This window comes from Phalaenopsis equestris, unplaced genomic scaffold, assembly GCF_001263595.1.
Source record: "Phalaenopsis equestris unplaced genomic scaffold, ASM126359v1 Scaffold210247, whole genome shotgun sequence".
Lineage (NCBI taxonomy): Eukaryota > Viridiplantae > Streptophyta > Magnoliopsida > Asparagales > Orchidaceae > Phalaenopsis > Phalaenopsis equestris.
In genome coordinates, this window is record NW_018229347.1 from 248,536 (window position 1) to 265,390 (window position 16,855).

Below are 16,855 nucleotides of genomic sequence, written 5' to 3' on the forward strand. Positions count from 1 at the left end.
AGAAAAAGGGACATTCTCTTACGGAGTGCCCTACACGACCCCAAAACGCAAATCACAAGCACTTCATGCCACGATATCCGACACTCACAATGCTTGCTCGACATCCACAGTTGCTGACAATAATCAATCAGCTTTTACACAAGATATAGTTCAACAGATGATTATCTCTGTCTTTTCTACTCTCGGCCTTCAAGGGAAAGGTAAAACTATTGCTTCCTCATTGATTTGTTGATTCAAATGTCACTAATCATATGACTGACACAATTGATTTATTGCACAACTAACGGTCGTACACTGGTACTCAACATATTCAGGTTGCTGATGGAAATAATATTCCAATTACGACAGTTTGTGATATTAACTCCTTCAGACATGTCTTGGTTTCTCCTAAATTATTTACTTACTCTCTGTTAGTCAAATTGTGGATAATAATTGTGACGTAAATTTCTCTCGTTATGGTTGTATTGTGCAAGATCAGGTGTCAGAGAAGTTGATAGCGAAGGGGCTTAAAGTGGGCAGGTTATTTCCATTACAATTTATTGTTCCTTAGAATATTTCATTAGCTTCTTCAGTTGTTGAGAATAAGGTGGGCATCTGACATAAAACACTAGGTCATCCAAATAATATGGTGTTGAAGCATTTACTTAAAAGTGGTGTTTTTATTCTATAGATAAGAGTTTAGTAGTTGACTTTTCTGTTTTGTAAACTTCGAAAAAGCAAGACATTACCATTTTCTAATTCAGGCAGTCGTGCCAATAAATATTTTGGCATTATTCATAGTGATGTTTGAAGAATTACACCAGTTATTTCACATGCTCAACATAGATATTTTGTGACATTTATTAATGATTACAATTGATTTACTTAGATATATTTTTTGTGTTCCAAAGCAGAAATATTTACTGTATTTCAAACATTTTTAGCATATATTGAAACTCAGTTCTCCGCTTGCATTAAAACCTTACTGTCTGACAATGGCGGTGAATACATGTCTCATGAGTTTCAAACATTTTTCCATAACAAATGTATTATTTCACAACGTTCATGTCCCTATACACCACAGCAAAATGAAGTTGTTGAATGGAATAATCGACATTTATTGGATATTGCACGCACATTACTGATAGAACCATATGTTCCAGCTAAATTTTGGACTGAAATTTTTTCTACTGCAGTTTATCTCATTAATCGTTTAGCATCTCAACCATTGAAGTATGAGTCTCTCTACTATCAAATTTTTTATAATTATCTTAATTATCATACGTTACATACTTTCGGATGTGTTTGTTTTGTTCATCCACTTGTTGATGAAGGTCTAATCATAAAGGTTTTCTGTTATGATTTGATTAATAGTCAATGGCGTATTTCTCGGAATGTGATTTTTTTTAACATGAATATTACTTTCAGCATCATGTGTCGACACCAGATACAGTTATACTTCCACAATTTGATAATTCTTCTGCTGATAAACGGTTCAAGTCGGACAATTGCCTGCACACGATGTCTGCCCCCTTCACCTTAATCCTCCCCGACCATGATCCAGAAATTGCTCCAATAAGTATTCGACGATCAACCCGACATATCCGTCCTCCAGATGAATATGGGTATTCTGCAATTTTAACTAATATTATTGTTCATACCTCTTACTCTCAGGCTGCTAAACAGACTTGCTGGGTCAAAACCATGCATGAGGAACTTCAGGCATTTCAAGACAATCACACTTGGGATATTATTTCATGTCCTACAGATGTTAAACCCATTGGTTGTAAATGGGTTTATTCTATTACACTCCGATCCGATGGCTCTCTTGACAGATATAAAACATGATTGGTAGCTCTTAGCAATCGACAGGAATATGGGACTGATTATGAAGAAACATTTGCACCTGTGGCTAAAATGACAACTGTCCGACTAGTGTTATCTATTGTTGCATCTAAATGTTGATTCTTAAAACAGATGGATGTTAAGAATGCATTCTTACATGGGGATCTCAAAGAAGATGTCTATATGACTCCTCCTCCAGGCTTATTTTCTACACCTTCACATGATGTTTGTAAGCTCAAACGGTCTCTATACGATTTGAAACAGGCTCCACGGGTCTGGTTTGAAAAGTTTCGCAATACCCTTCTTAGCTTCTCTTTTATTCAAAGTCGGTATGATTCGTCATTATTTCTTTGCAAGACTGACAAAGGAATTATTTTGTTATTAGTCTATATTGATGATATTGTCATCATAGGATTTGACAATCAATTGATATCTCAGTTACAAAAACGTCTTCAGGGTTCTTTTCATATGAAAGATTTAGGGTCATTAACTTATTTCTTAGGACCCGAGGTTCACTCTTCTCCCGCTGGTATTTTCCCGCTGGTATTTTTCTTCTCTTCATTGACACAACTATACGAAGGGACACATTGCTTTTGCTGGTCTTCAAGATAGTCGCTCTATTGATACTCCTTTGGAAGTAAATGTCAAATATCAATAGAATGATGGTGACTTTATATCTGAACCATCTCTATATCGACAACTGGTTGAGAGTCTTAAATATCTGACCATTACGCATCCTGATATTTCATTTGTTGTGCAATAAGTTAGTCAATTTATGCAAGCACCTACATATCTCCATTTAGCTGTAGTTCAACGTATTGTTCGGGATTTGAGATGTACTTCTCATCGTGGTTTGTTCTTTTCTGCGGAGTCGCCTATCACCTTAACAACCAATAATGATGCTGATTGGGCTGGTTGTTCTGATACACACCAATCTATTACTGGATGATGCACGTTTCTCGGCAATTCTTTAACCTCTTGGAAGAGCAAGAAACAAGATCGAGTGTCTAAGTCATCTACTGAATCAGAATATCGTGCTATGTCCTCTGCTTGTTCCGAGATCATTTGGCTTCGGGGTGTGCTGGCTGAGTTTGGTTTTCCTCAGCTTGAGTCTACTTCTCTTCATGTAGATAATACTAGCGCTATCCAGATTGTTGCTAATCCCGTCTTTCATGAGCGTAAGAAACACATTAAAGTGGATTGTCATTCCATTCGAGAAGCCTATGGGAATGGTGTTATATCTCTTCCTCATATCACTTCAGATCTTCAAACGGATGATATATTTACTGAGGCTCTTTCTCGACAGCTTCATGAGTTTCTTGTCAGCAAATTGATATATTTTGATCAGCCAACATCAATTTGAGGGGGGATATCAATCAGGAATAAATGAACTCAGACAGAATAAAAAGTTTCTTTCTTCATAATGTTGCAAAGAATGAAATATTATATTTGCACGGTTTCTTTTCTTTTAGCTGAATATTTAGATTAGGAATATGTATTAATTAAGTTACTTAAAATAGATTATACAGAATATTATGTGAATATTATGTAAAATAGATTATACAGACTATTATTTAATGGAATGAAAGCAAAGGAAAATGCATTCAGCCTATTTACTCAAAATATTGACACCTATGTGGTTCTGAGCTCTAGTATAGGTCTTCTTCAGCTTCGTCCAAATATCGCTCACCTTTCGAATGTCATCCACTGATGATGTAATTGATGGAACCATCGAGTTGGCCAAGTGTAAAGCAAGAAATGTGCGGTCCTCCACTCATTCCTCTCAACATTGTCACTCTTTGGCTCGACCCCTGTTAGGTATCCGTCTAGACTCTTCCCTAATAGGGCACCCTCGATTCGATGCGACCCACTCAGATACATTGTTAGTTCATCAAGCTTCAGATCCAAGGAAGGGAGATCTAGCTTCACTTGCATCGGAGCATCTACTGAAGTAGTAGCTTTCGTCGAGACACTAGCACCCTATATGACCCGATCATGACCTTTAGAACTTTGGGATCATCTTCCCGAGAATTTCCAATCCGTTACCCCCTGCATTATCTCAATCTACTTACTTTTTCAATCACAAACATCAAACTCGCTTTAACTATTCTTTACTTTATATGCTAGATCCAGAGCCCTTGCCAGATTCTATTCAACGCTAAGCTGATTGAAGCTCCCTGATCCTATGCACGCAGGAAACTGCACTTCTCTGCTTCTTAGCAAATAGAAGGAATCGATCTTCGAAGCTTACGTTAAAAGGCTGAATCGTAAATTTCCTGTCTGTGCTGCAAAGCTCCTTCGCCGCTCGGCACGTGTGAAACGTCCAAACTCCCCTCTTCCGCTCCTGCTCTCGGGAGAGCTGACGACGAGAAAGACGGGAGCTTGGCGGCCCTCGCGTTAGTGCTTCCCTCGTGCGAGTCACGGCCCTTCCGCGATCTCCTGCAGCCCTTCTGCGATCACGTCACCGCTTCCCTCGTGCGAGTCGCTGCCCTTCTGCGATCCTGCAATCCCGTCGCTGCTTCCTTGGTCAAGCAACCGCGGCAACACACAAGGGCTTTGATACTAAATAGAAATTGTTGCTAGAAAAAAATTCTCCTTCATTTCATTGATGAGCCTTACAAGTTACAATATTTACAAATAAATTTCTAGACCCCATCTATTTACAAATAGGACCCTGTATTAGATGCAAATTTCAATAGTGATGCCAGGATTTTTCTCCTTTTATCAGCCTAGTCTGTGGAGATTTCCATGAGAAACCAGGAACTCGCATGAAAACCTTGTAGAATTTATCGAATTTGATGAACAATTCTATTATGCTCTTTTCATCCGTGAGCAACACTTTGGGCTGAATCTTGGAAGATAACGGTTTTACCAAGCTTTGATGATCAAAGCTTAGGAAGGACTGGCCTTATATTGCTGTGCACTTCCTTCATGCAATTGCAATACAATCCAATTTCCATACCCCTAGTTTTCTTCCAGAAATTTCATGGTTGGGTACTCGTTTGCGCTTTTTTTTTTCTTCTCATCCTTATGCATGCTAACTTTTTGTTTCATTTCTAAAATAGAATTAAATATGCTTTACTAGAGGAAGTTGTTATTTGTCCATTCTCCGTTCCATGATTGGCGTACTTAGGTTTAAGCTACTGGTAAACTATGTCAAGACTCTGAAGCAGTTCTAAAATTCATGTGTAACTAGCGAACTGCAGATACGTAGAATGGTGGAGATGATTGATATAAAGTGGAAGCACTACAAGGTCAAAACTTTAGTGTTTTGAGGTGGTTAATTAAATATTTAGACACACCAATTTTTCTATTTAGTATAGCTTTTGAAATGAGTAAATGTACGAATATTCAGAAAGCTATCTGATTTGTTTTACCCATGGCTTAATGATACTTAGGGCTTGTTTGGCATCACTTTTATTTTTTGTTTTTATTTTAAAAACATATTTATTTAGTAAATTTCATCTTTTTTTATTTTTTATTTTTAAAAACAAATTATTGTGTTATTAACACTTAAAACATCTAAACATTATTTTGAGTCCTTTTAAAAATAACCAAGCATATTATAAAATACCAAATATTTTTCAATTTAAGTAAAAACATAAATAAACAAAAGAAAAAAAAAATATAAAATATAAACTAAAAATGATCCCAAACGGCGCTTAATTTTTAAAAAATGTAAGATGTGTGGTAAGATGATTAACCTAAAAGACGGAACAACTTTTGTGAGTTTCTATTTCTATGAATCCCTCAAGATGACTTTTAAGTCCTTTTTCCACTTCATTGAATTAGTTTTTCTTGGGTAAGTGCATGGTTATCAACGGTGCATGTGCTATTTATACATTACTTTTTTTTTTCTATGGTTTTTGAACCTTCTGTAGCCATACTATATGCATTTTAAGCTATGATTTACTTATTATCCTGACAGGTGTAATGGTAGCTTGGACTGGAATCGAGCACTTTCTTTTAGGAAGATTTGATCCGCCACCACCTGCAAGTGAACCGGAAGATCATGTGGTATGCAGGGCATTTAAATACATGCCTTACAATTCTTATGTATTTACATATCTAACACCTAAAGATTCATATTTACATACATGCCACTCAAATCTTTGATATAACATCAACACTGTCTTTTTAAAAGTAAAATACACATTTTCATGCATAGATTTATGACACTAAGGTGTTATAAGTGTACATATTAAACTTTGGTTGTTAGATATGTAAAATACATAAGATTTGAGTGTTATGTTTCCATCTTTTTGTTTAGTTTATTTGCTTTACCGTATTAGCCTGTTTCCTTCAGCTTAATCATTTATTTCCACCTTTATTTTTGGTTATTACAAATTACATATGATATTTTGCATAATGAGTATTTTGTTATTGTCAGTCTGAGCTAAGCTCTCCGATGCTTGCTTATATTCAAGTCATTGTATACTAGATCTATTACTTGTGTTTGAAGAAAAAGAGGATTGACCGAGTATTTTCTTATTTCAGTTAGATTACATCAGGGATCGGCTCTAAGCCCATATTTTTTTGCTTTAGTTATGGATGTTGTTACTGAACATTTACAGAAGGGTGTACCTTGGTGTATGTTTTTCGCTGATGATATTCTTCTTGTTGATAAGACTATAGAAAGAATTTAGGAAAAAATTGAATTATGGAGGTTTATAATGGAATCTAAAGGCCTTCGCTTTAATAGATCTAAAACTGAATACATGGAATGTAATGTTAGTATTAGTAACTCTTGCGGTAGAGTTGTAACTTTGGGCGATCAAATCATTAATAGGTGTGATTGTTTTAGATATATCGGGTCTATTGTTCAAAGTGATGGTGATATGGATGGTGATGTTATTTGTAGAATTCAAGTTGGTTGGTTGAAGTGGAGGAATGCATTAGGCCTATTGTGCGATAGAAAAGTGTCACTTAGACTTAAAGAAAAATTTTATAGGATGGTGGTGAGACCTGCAATGTTTTATGGCGCAGAATGTTGGCCTTTGAAAGAGAAACATAAAATAAAGTGTTGCTGAGATGAGAATGCTTAGGTAGATGAGTGGCTTAATACATAGAGACAAAATGTGAAATGAATATAGTCGTGATAGGGTTAATCTAGCACCAGTGGCGGACAAGATTAGAGAGAGTCGTCTTAGTTGGTTTGGTCACATTAAATACTGACCATCTAATGATCTTGTTAGGAGAGTAGATGTTTTAGAATTGTCTTAAAATTCGACTCATGTTAAGAAAGACAGAAGTAGACCTAAAAAGACTTGGACATATTGTATAAAAAGTGATCTTAATTATTAGAATTAAATGAAAATATGACACTCAAGCACTTAATAGGACACGATGGAGAAAAATGATTTATATAGCCAGTCCCACTTAGTTGGATAAAAGCTTGTTGTTGTTGTTGATATAATCTAGAACTAAAATCAGCACGCAAACAACGAAAAAATTTTAATAGGTAGGTGGAAAAACTCAAATGTGGGTTGCTCTTATGAAATTCAAAGGAAAACAAGCAAGATACAATAATGATCTAACGTTTGAGAGGTAGATTGTCTCTTCCACAACTCTAGACATCACTAGGAAGATCAGAGGAAGAAAAGAAAACTGTAGCCCACAAGAACGAGCGCATTTTCTGTCTGGACTCCTGACGAAGTTCTACGTGCGGAGGAAGTTATTACTGAGTTATTTTCAGGTTATTTTTGGGTTATTTTTAGGTTATTTTCAATAATCCTGAAATAACCCGCAGTCTTTATGTTTAGGTTATTTCTGGGTTATTTCGGGATTATTGAAAATAACCCAGAAATAACCTGAAAATAATTCAGGAATAATCTCCGCGACATGTAGAGCTATGTCAGGAGTCCGCACAGAAAAATTAGGCCACAAAAACAGGCATAAAGAAAAACAAACCCTAGGTTAATATCCATAATATAATACTATCAGAACGCTTTAAACTTTCCCCAAACTTTGATTTCTCTTTCTTTCGTACGTGATTACCAACGTTATTCGATGAAACTCTCTACTCGGTTTCCTACCAAGCCGACCCTCCCTATCATGTTCGCCCTACCCTGCTGTTGCGTCGACCAACCCTTAGAGGCATGGGTTGGTCGGACGAGTGATGCCAGACCAGTTCCTAAGCGGACATAACAATACTCCCCTCCAAAAGAAGTACCTTGCTCTCAAAGCGGAATGAAAGGAACTGTTACCACGTTGCTTCATACTCTTGCAGACCCTTCCTCTTAATAAGTACCTCCCTTGTTCTCGCCCCTCCTTCATGCACTCCTTCAACCTCTAACTATTTTCAAATCATCGTGATTAGCGACGATGAGGGTGTATGATCTCCAATCGCCCTCCTCAGCTGTGAAATGTGGAAGACTGTATGTAGTGTTGAGGATGGCGGTAACCTCACAGGGTAGGTCATTGCCTCGATGCATGTCGTCACTTCGTAAGGTCCAACATATCACGGTGAAAGTTTCTCGCTCCTTCGTCTGGGCCAATTTCTTCTGCCTACAGGGTCTTAACTTCATGTAAATCATGTCCCCTGGTTCGAATTGTACCTCTCTTCTATGTCCATATGTGTTCCTCTTAATTATTTGTTGAGCTTCAGTAGATGCCCTTTGAGCTCCGCCAATATCATATATCTGTCCTCCAAGTACTGGTCTACACTGGATACCGGTGTTAGCACTATGCCCATAATTTATCGGGTGGGGTGGATCCCGCCCATACAAAACCTTGAAAGGAGTAGTTTGCGCTACTATATGGTACAAAGTATTATACCAATATTCGGCCTACGCATTTCACTTGGCTTCCTTATACAAAGTATTATACCAATATCCATTCCAAATCTTCGGTTTATCCTAAACAAAACAATGTTGAGATGTTTCCACGCTCCTTTTGACTCCATCTGGCCATCGGTCAGAGGATGATATGTTGTGCTTCTCTTAAAGATTGCTCCTTATAACTTGAACAACTCCTTCCAAAATTGGCCTTGGAACACGTTGTTCCTGTCTGATACAATTGATTCCGGCACTCCACAGGAACGGATAACTTCTCGCTTGAACATCGTGACATTGACATCACAATGTAAAGGTGTCGTAATGGAATGAAATGTGTGTACTTGATCAAGCGATTCACTACCACAATGATCCTCTTCTTATTGTGGAAATCACAGTATGAAATCCATGGTTACCTTTTCCCAAACCTTTTTCGGTAAAACAATCCTCCTGGTGCCTTGTTCAAGTATTTGTGTTGCTGACACACATCACACCGCGCCACCATATCTTTCACGTCTATGCACATCCCCACCTAGTATAGCTCTGTCAATAAACGATTGTATGTCTTTTGCACTCTGGAATGCCTTCCGATTGCACTACTGTGAATTCCTTCAACTGTTTGGGAATGTGCTCTTGATAACACTAACCACCCCTGGGAGAGTAGCTATTATCCCCTCAATGCATATCCCGGATGACTATTTGGATCTTGTAGCAATTTTGCTCGTAATTTCTTCTGTCCTTCATCTTGCTCATTCTCTCGCCTCATGACTTCCTAATCTAAGACCAAAGGTACTGATAATATTATCTATTGAGGTTCTTCCACCTTTTTGGACAGGGCATCTGTTGCTTTATTCTCCAATTCTGATCGATACTGAATCTCAAAATCATATCCCAACAACTTGGATAGCTAACTCTGATGCTTCTCAGCCACCATCCTCTGCTCCAATAGATACTTCAAGCTCCTCTGATTTGTCCTAACAAGAAAATGTCGTCTCAATAAGTAGGGCCACCACTTCTAGATGGCCAAGACAATAGTCATCAACTCTCTCCGTACACTTCTACCACAAATGTTCTATTGAAATATGGAAGTACTAGTATTGGTACACAACTCATGACTCTCTTCAGATGTTCGAAGATTTGTATTGCGGCTTTCCCCACTTGAAATTATCATTCTTCTGCTACTCTGTCAGTGGTCTTGCTATCTTGTTGCACCTCTTTACAAATTTTTTGTAGTATCCAATGAGACCTAGGAATCCCCTCCACTTCTTCAAGCTTCTGGGTAAAGACCAGTTTAGCATAGCCTCAATCTTGGATGGTCCTACTCCCGCCCTAGTCACCACATGCCCTAATTACTCCATCTGTAGTTGTGCAAAGGAACATTTTTTCGGATTGGCGTACAACCGATGCTCTCTCAACTTTTCTAGGATTGTCCTCAGGTGTTCCACATGTTCCACCTCTGTATGACTGTAGTTTAGAATGTTATCAAAGAAGACCAGGACAAATTTTTTGAGATAAGGCTAAAAAACCCTATTCATGATGGACTAAAATGCGGTTGGGGCGTTGGTGAGGCCAAATGAGATCACTAAGAACTCTTAATATCGTTTATGTGTCCTGAACGTTGTTTTGTTCACATTCGTTAGATTAATCCTGATCTGGTGGTATCCCGACTTAGGATCTATTTTCCAAAAGATGATTGCCCCATAAAGCTCATCCAACAACTCATCATTCGCAGAAATAGGAAACTTATCTAACATTGTCTTTTTGTTCAAAGCCTGATGTAATCGCAGAATTTCTAACTACCATCTTTTTTTTCTATACTAACAGAACTGGACTAGAGAACTGACTCACACTGGGTCTAATAATCTCATCCTCGAGCATCTCTCAAATCAGTTTCTCTATCTCATCCTTCTGAATCTAATGATACTGGTATTATCTGACCTCCTTTAATGTAATATAGCATGCTCATGCTCCCTGGATGTGGTAACCTGCTTGGCTGCTGAAAAATACACGTAAACTGTTGCAGGAGCTATTGGACCCATTCAGGAAACTCTACCAACTCGGGATCTTGGATCTCTTCAATGCTCTGCAACTTCACTAAGTAGCCCATCCTTACTCCCCATATCAACTTGACCATGCTTTTGAGCAAAACCATGATTTTGTATAAACTAGCATCTTCTCTGAGCATCACCTACCTCCCTTTTACTTAGAACTCCATCGTCAGTGGTTTCTAGTTCACCTTAGTTTCCCCAAGCGTCTGTAGCCACTCCATCCCCAGATTCACATCTGTGTAAGGAAGTCCTCTACCATCTATAGGTCATGTAGTGTCAAACTTAACATCTTGCAAATTCTCAGACTTTTCTCCACCTTTCTTGTACCATCATGACGTTGAAGCTCCCTGTAGTCACCAACCCTAATTCTAGCTGATCCACCACCTGATTTGAGATAAAGTTATGTGTGGTCCCACTTTCCATCAATACCACAATCGGTTATTTCCCAATCTGCCCCCACTTTCATGGTGTGATTTAGATAAATCCGACAACTGAATTGAGGGGCATCTCCGCTACTGCCAAGTGCAAATGCTCCTCCTCTATTGCATCTTCCTTCGATTCCTCACCCTCTATCTCCTCTTTTCTAAAATAAAAGGATTTGAAGGGTGCGCTTCTTGCAACGGTGACTTGGGGCATACTTATCATCACATGGTAACATAATCTCTTTGCTCTTTTATCCCGCATTTCTAACTCGGTGAGGTGCTTGCAATTGCCCTTAGGAAGAGTCTTTGTATTCTTCTCCATTGGTGTCTCTTTCTGAAATGACATTGTGTGCTCGGTGTCGTGGCTGTCAAGGCACTCTTATAGAATCCTCATGTGTTGTCGCCATTGTTGATCTTTTTCACTTGTTTATTGTTCTCCATCATCTTCCTCAATCCACACTTTCTCAATGGTTGAATGGCCGCTCAGATGTCAAGCTTCAGCTCTTCAAGAGTTCTCTTTTAGTCCTGCTGTAGAGATACCCCTCAACCGCCTTGACAAGAGCTCGAACCTCTACTTGTACTCCATGACCATCTTCTTCTGTGTCAGAGCATAGAATTGCTCGTATAGATCTCCTTATTGAATGGCTTGGAAATGCTCCAACAAGCAATCCTTAAACTCTTCTCATGAATGCATCGGATACCTTGCCTCCATCCACTGAAATCACGCTAGTGTCTTTCCCTCCAAACATCATCCGGCCTCAATGAGCTTCTCTTCCTCAGTTAATCCATTGGCTGCAAAGTAGAGCTTCACTTAATGCATCTTCTCCTTCATAGATCAACATATTTATTTTTTTGACCTTTGCATCCCAACTTCCTCTTCATTTGGTGTTTCCCCCCATGTGTCTCGAGTTGAACTCCCTCCTTCAATCATAACCATACCCGACTTCTGATTCCTTCCTTCCTCGTTCATGCTCTTCCGTACCCCTTGCACTATCCCTCCAATTTTCAGCCCAACCCCTTCCATCGGAAATCTCCACTCCCTCTCCTCTTGGAGTCTTAGGGGGACGCTCTTGGTGATAGGTGATGTCCTCGTTGTTTTCTCGTTCGATCTCATTCCCTTTTGATATGGCCAAGGATTTCATGATCAACCTTTGGTTAGGATTTGCAACTTGAGCGGTCGGCATGGCCTTGGATTGCATCTCCATGAGCTTCTTCATCATCTCTCACATTTCTCCTACGCTCTCGAATCCGCCCTCCATTCAACTCTCTATGGAAAAAAACCAAGTCCTCCATGGTGGTGAACCTTTCTTCTATTCCATATTTGATTTGCCCAATTTCTCTTTCCAACACATTCACTTTCTTCGTTGTCATTCTTTCAAGATCTTGCTCTTATATCAATTTGATGCGATCTGGAACCAAAATCAATGTGCAAATGTCGAAACAATTGTATTAGAGGTGAAAAAACTCAAACGAGGTTTGCTCTTATGAAAATTAAAGGAAAACAGGTAAGATACAAAAATGATCTATTGTTCGAGAGGTATATCTTCTCTCTCACAACCCTAGACGTCGCTAGAAATATCATAGGAAGAAAAGAAAACTGTAGCCCACAAAAGCATGCATAAAGAAATTCAAACCCTAGCTTAATAGCCTTAAAATAATCCTATCATAGCACTTCAAACTTTCTTCCCAAACTCCTCTGATTTCTCCTCTTTGTACGTGATTACCACCCCTGTGGACTCTGAAACTCTATGCCCCACTTCCTGCCAAGACGACCATCCCTATCATGTTCGCCCCATCCTTTTGCTTCATCGACTGGCCAGGGTGTGTTGAACGAGTGATGCCCGAATGATCCCGCTTGGACCTGTTCCTAAGTGGGCATAGCAGCCAGCTTTGAAGTGCAAAAGTAACAAATAGTTTGTTTTCTATGGTGTTTATTAATTTATCCGTAAAATGCGAAACTAGTCCCTTGACTACTTACAATTGGCCATCGTTGTCTCAGAAAGTGTCAAATTAATTCTCAGACTATTTTAACATCAGCTGAAACAGTCGCTATGAAAATTTTCAGGAATTAAATTCAGACTTTTATAGATTTTGGGATTAAAATAACTGCTGATAACGGGAACTATTTTAACACTTTTATTATTCCTTCATAAAGCTTAACATTGACATACTTGCAGTGTTTTAAGTTGGTTAGTGCATAAGCCTGTACATTATCCTTATCATGAATGCCATTTATGTTCATACAGAAATATTAGCTGAGAGAAAAAGGGCAAAAGTTATTAAACAACCATTTACCTTACAATGATTTCAAAATTGCGTTTACGAATTCTATGCTGAACAAAGGGTATAAATCGAAAACATATCTGAGGAGATGATATTTTATTCTCTCATTTTAAGTGTGAAAATGAAATCATCCCTTCTGAGGATATTATATGTAGGTTTGTAAATCCTTCCAGATCAATATTCTTTTGTTTAACTAAATGCATTTAATAAATAGCATTTTTTCAAAACATGATTTCTAACTTCAAGCAACCAAATAATTCCATTTTGCTTGGTGGAAGGAACCACCTTGTCCTCTATTTCTGGAGCTCTTATGCAATCTATCTGAATGTTCCTACAAATTTTGCAGTATGATATCCGGCCAAGATGGCCATTGGGTGAAGAATATCTGCAGGGTAAAAGTGAAGCTCGTTCTCTGAAGAGAGCCCGCATACATCCATCACTCACATCTATTATCAAAGCTTCCACCCAACCAAAAATTTAGCTGCTTCCATACTCAGTACAGTGTAAGGACTCGTTTATTGGCTTCTTGTTGTACCATCTGGCTTTGCACATAAGAGAAGAAACTATTGCCTTCCAGATTAATGCATGCTATTTTAGCAATCATCAACAATTTTATTTCTGTATTCCAAGTTTAGTGTAATTTTGTTTTAGGATATTAAGATACATACCACTCAGTATGTGTGTATTTACATATCTAACATCTAAATTTTACTTTCATCATTTATACCACCCAAAATTTTTATATCACATAAAAAATACCACTATTTTGACCTTTAAAATGTGATATACGCCTTTTCATGCATGGTAAAGTGTCATATGTAATAGTTGAAAGTTTGGGTGTTAGATATGTAAATACATAGGAATTGAGTGGTATGCATGTAAATCTTCATTTTGATGAATATGCTACTTAATTGTTTTGTTGGAATGTAACTTTATGCAAGTCGGTTTGGCGTAGTGGTTTAGGGTTTAATCTTTCAACCAAGAAGTTTTTGGTTCAAATGCATGCAAGTGTTTGAGATTAAACCAAAACAAAAAAAAAAAAAAAAAAAAAAAAAAAAACAAAGAGGTTGGAGCGTATACTTTATTACTATCTGGTTGATCTACTTCTCTTGCATTCTACCTTCGAGAGTAGGTGTGAATGAGTCTGGTGAGTTTGAGCTAGCACCCGTGTTCGCTTGAGGTGAGTTCGAGCTAGTGCTGGTGTTAGCTCGAGCTTGAGTTTCATTAATTAACTGAGTTTGAGTTTGTGGTTAATTTTACAAGTTTAAGTTGACTCATGTGCCGGCTTATTTAGCATGAAAAAAAAGGATAATTTGATTCAAATACTCAATTGTAATAAAATGCAAAAGACAAAAAGACTAAAAATTATTTTGTATGCTTGCACGTGGGATTTTTGCATGAAACGGCTACTACTTTTTATTTTTGGGAAATTTATATACATGTCCCACAAAATTTTTGTATTTATGGACTAACCCCCAAAGTATCAGATCAATTTACTTCTAAAATTAAAATGATTAAATAAGTAAATAAACTTAGGTTATTATTACTATTATTAGTAATTATTAAAAAGAGTTGACCCTAAGCAAAAAGAGTTGACCCTAAGCAGGGCCATTCGGCATAAGTGCTTAATGGTTGAGGAAAAATATTACATCAGTACTCCGCACATAAAGTAACGTGCGTAGCCAATGAAATCACGCCACGACACCTCGCGCGACAGGAAAAAAAAATTGCGCAGTAACACGGAGAATATGCCTCCATGTGTTATTTATGTGTTATTGAGTGTTATTTATGTGTTATATTTCCGACAGAAAAAAACAGGGCAATAACACGAGAGAATATTCTCTCCCGTGTTATTTATGTGTTATTGTGTGTTATTCATGTGTTATTGATGTGTACTGTGTTATTATAACACTAGGAATATTCTCATGATACAATAACACATAAATAACACGCAATGACATATGAATAACACGGGGGAAAATATTCCTCATTTTACTGCGTCGTTTTTTTTTTCTCTGTAGCGCAGGGTGTTGTGGTGTGATTTCATTAGCTATGCACGTTACTCTACGTGCGTAGTACTGATATAATATTTTTTCATGGTTGAGTGATGGTGTCATGGAGCTGTAGTTGCCATATCTGACGATTCCTATCTTCCAATTGGATTTATTCAAGCAATGTATTTGATTACAAACGATTTGCTTATACATTAATTGTTTCTTTTTTTCAATTTAGAGATTATTATTGTTCATATGCTTGAATTTCATTTAATTAAAAGGGGAATTACTTGCGTTGCAGGCATTTTTTTTGTATTAACATGTCTCAAACCTAAATTTTAATATTTACATGCATAGCACTTGCTACTTTAAATTGAAATGTTAAAAGTAATTGTGCCAATTTCATTATTTTTAAGTAAGATTGTAAGTTCGGCGATGATAATAAAAATAAGTTTATTATTATTATTATTATTGTTGTTGTTGATATTATAAAAAGGGATTTATATGTATACCACATAATTTTTAGTGTATTTACATATCTGACATCTAAATTATAATGTTTTCTTAATACCTAAATTCTTAGCATCACATCAAATACATCACTAGTTTTACTTTCAAAAAAGTAAAGATATATTCTCTTGAATATGTTAATATGTTTACTATATCAAATTATACATAAAAAATGTATCAGCATGAATGTCGAGAAAATCCAATAGAATTGAAGACAATAAGACATAGTCCAACGGGTCCAACTGGCAAAAACCAAAGGACATGTATCGGCGATAGTTAAGGAAAAAAATCCAACGGGTACATTAAGGACATGTATCGGCGATCGAACGAAAGGACGTTTGAATGAGAGATAGAAGGAGTTCAATCTCAGAGATAGTGATTCACGACCAGCCCTCCTTGCCAATTTTGGAGCTGCTCACAAAACAGTCATAGGCTCCTCGCATAACATCTCCTCGACCCTCTGAGAAGACACCTTGAACAAGGAGAACTACCTGTGGAATTACAATGGTAATCCTCTGCTTGGCGATTAGTTTATCCTAACAACAGGAACGCCTCTTCTAGAATTTTCCCTTGAAAATTGATTGTCAGATCTAGACCGATCGATGACCTTCCAGCCGACCGAACGTTTTCCAACCAACCAAAGGCCCACATCTAATCGAGTAATAAATTCATCAATTCATTGGGTGCCCATATTCAATGGATTCCAAACGATGTCAAAATCGATTATGAATATGAAAAAATGCCAAAATCGGTGTTGAATATGAAAAAATGCCAAAATAATTTGTAGCGCTCCTACTGAAGCATGAGGAAGCATGTAAATTTACACTAGGTACTCCCAAAATTTTTAAATAGGATGGTCATTTCTACAGTAAAAGGTTGTTGATTCATCATATCTAAAATCTTACTTTTATTGTTCACTCTCTCTCTCTCTTTCTAGTTCTCTCTCTATTTTTTTCTCATGTCATACAATCTATTCATTGGATGCGGTTCACATGACAGAT

The 16,855-nt window shown here is 37.4% G+C and overlaps 1 protein-coding gene across 4 annotated transcripts in view; it reads left to right on the forward strand.

The window, feature by feature from the left end:
* The window catches only part of LOC110036734 (probable tRNA N6-adenosine threonylcarbamoyltransferase, mitochondrial), a 52,687-nt gene extending 38,300 nt beyond the window's left edge, over positions 1-14,387 (forward strand). Inside the window, exons 11-12 of one of the 4 annotated variants that reach the window (XM_020741252.1) lie at positions 5,753-5,841; positions 13,697-14,387. In XM_020741252.1, the coding sequence (XP_020596911.1) occupies positions 5,753-5,841; positions 13,697-13,831 (224 nt within the window). In that variant the 3' untranslated portion in view covers positions 13,832-14,387. Of the gene's footprint in view, positions 1-5,752; positions 5,842-13,696 lie in introns of those variants that run through there. The other 3 variants (XM_020741251.1, XM_020741253.1, XR_002295258.1) reach the window with 3 other exon arrangements.
* Positions 14,388-16,855: the final 2,468 nt, after the last annotated feature.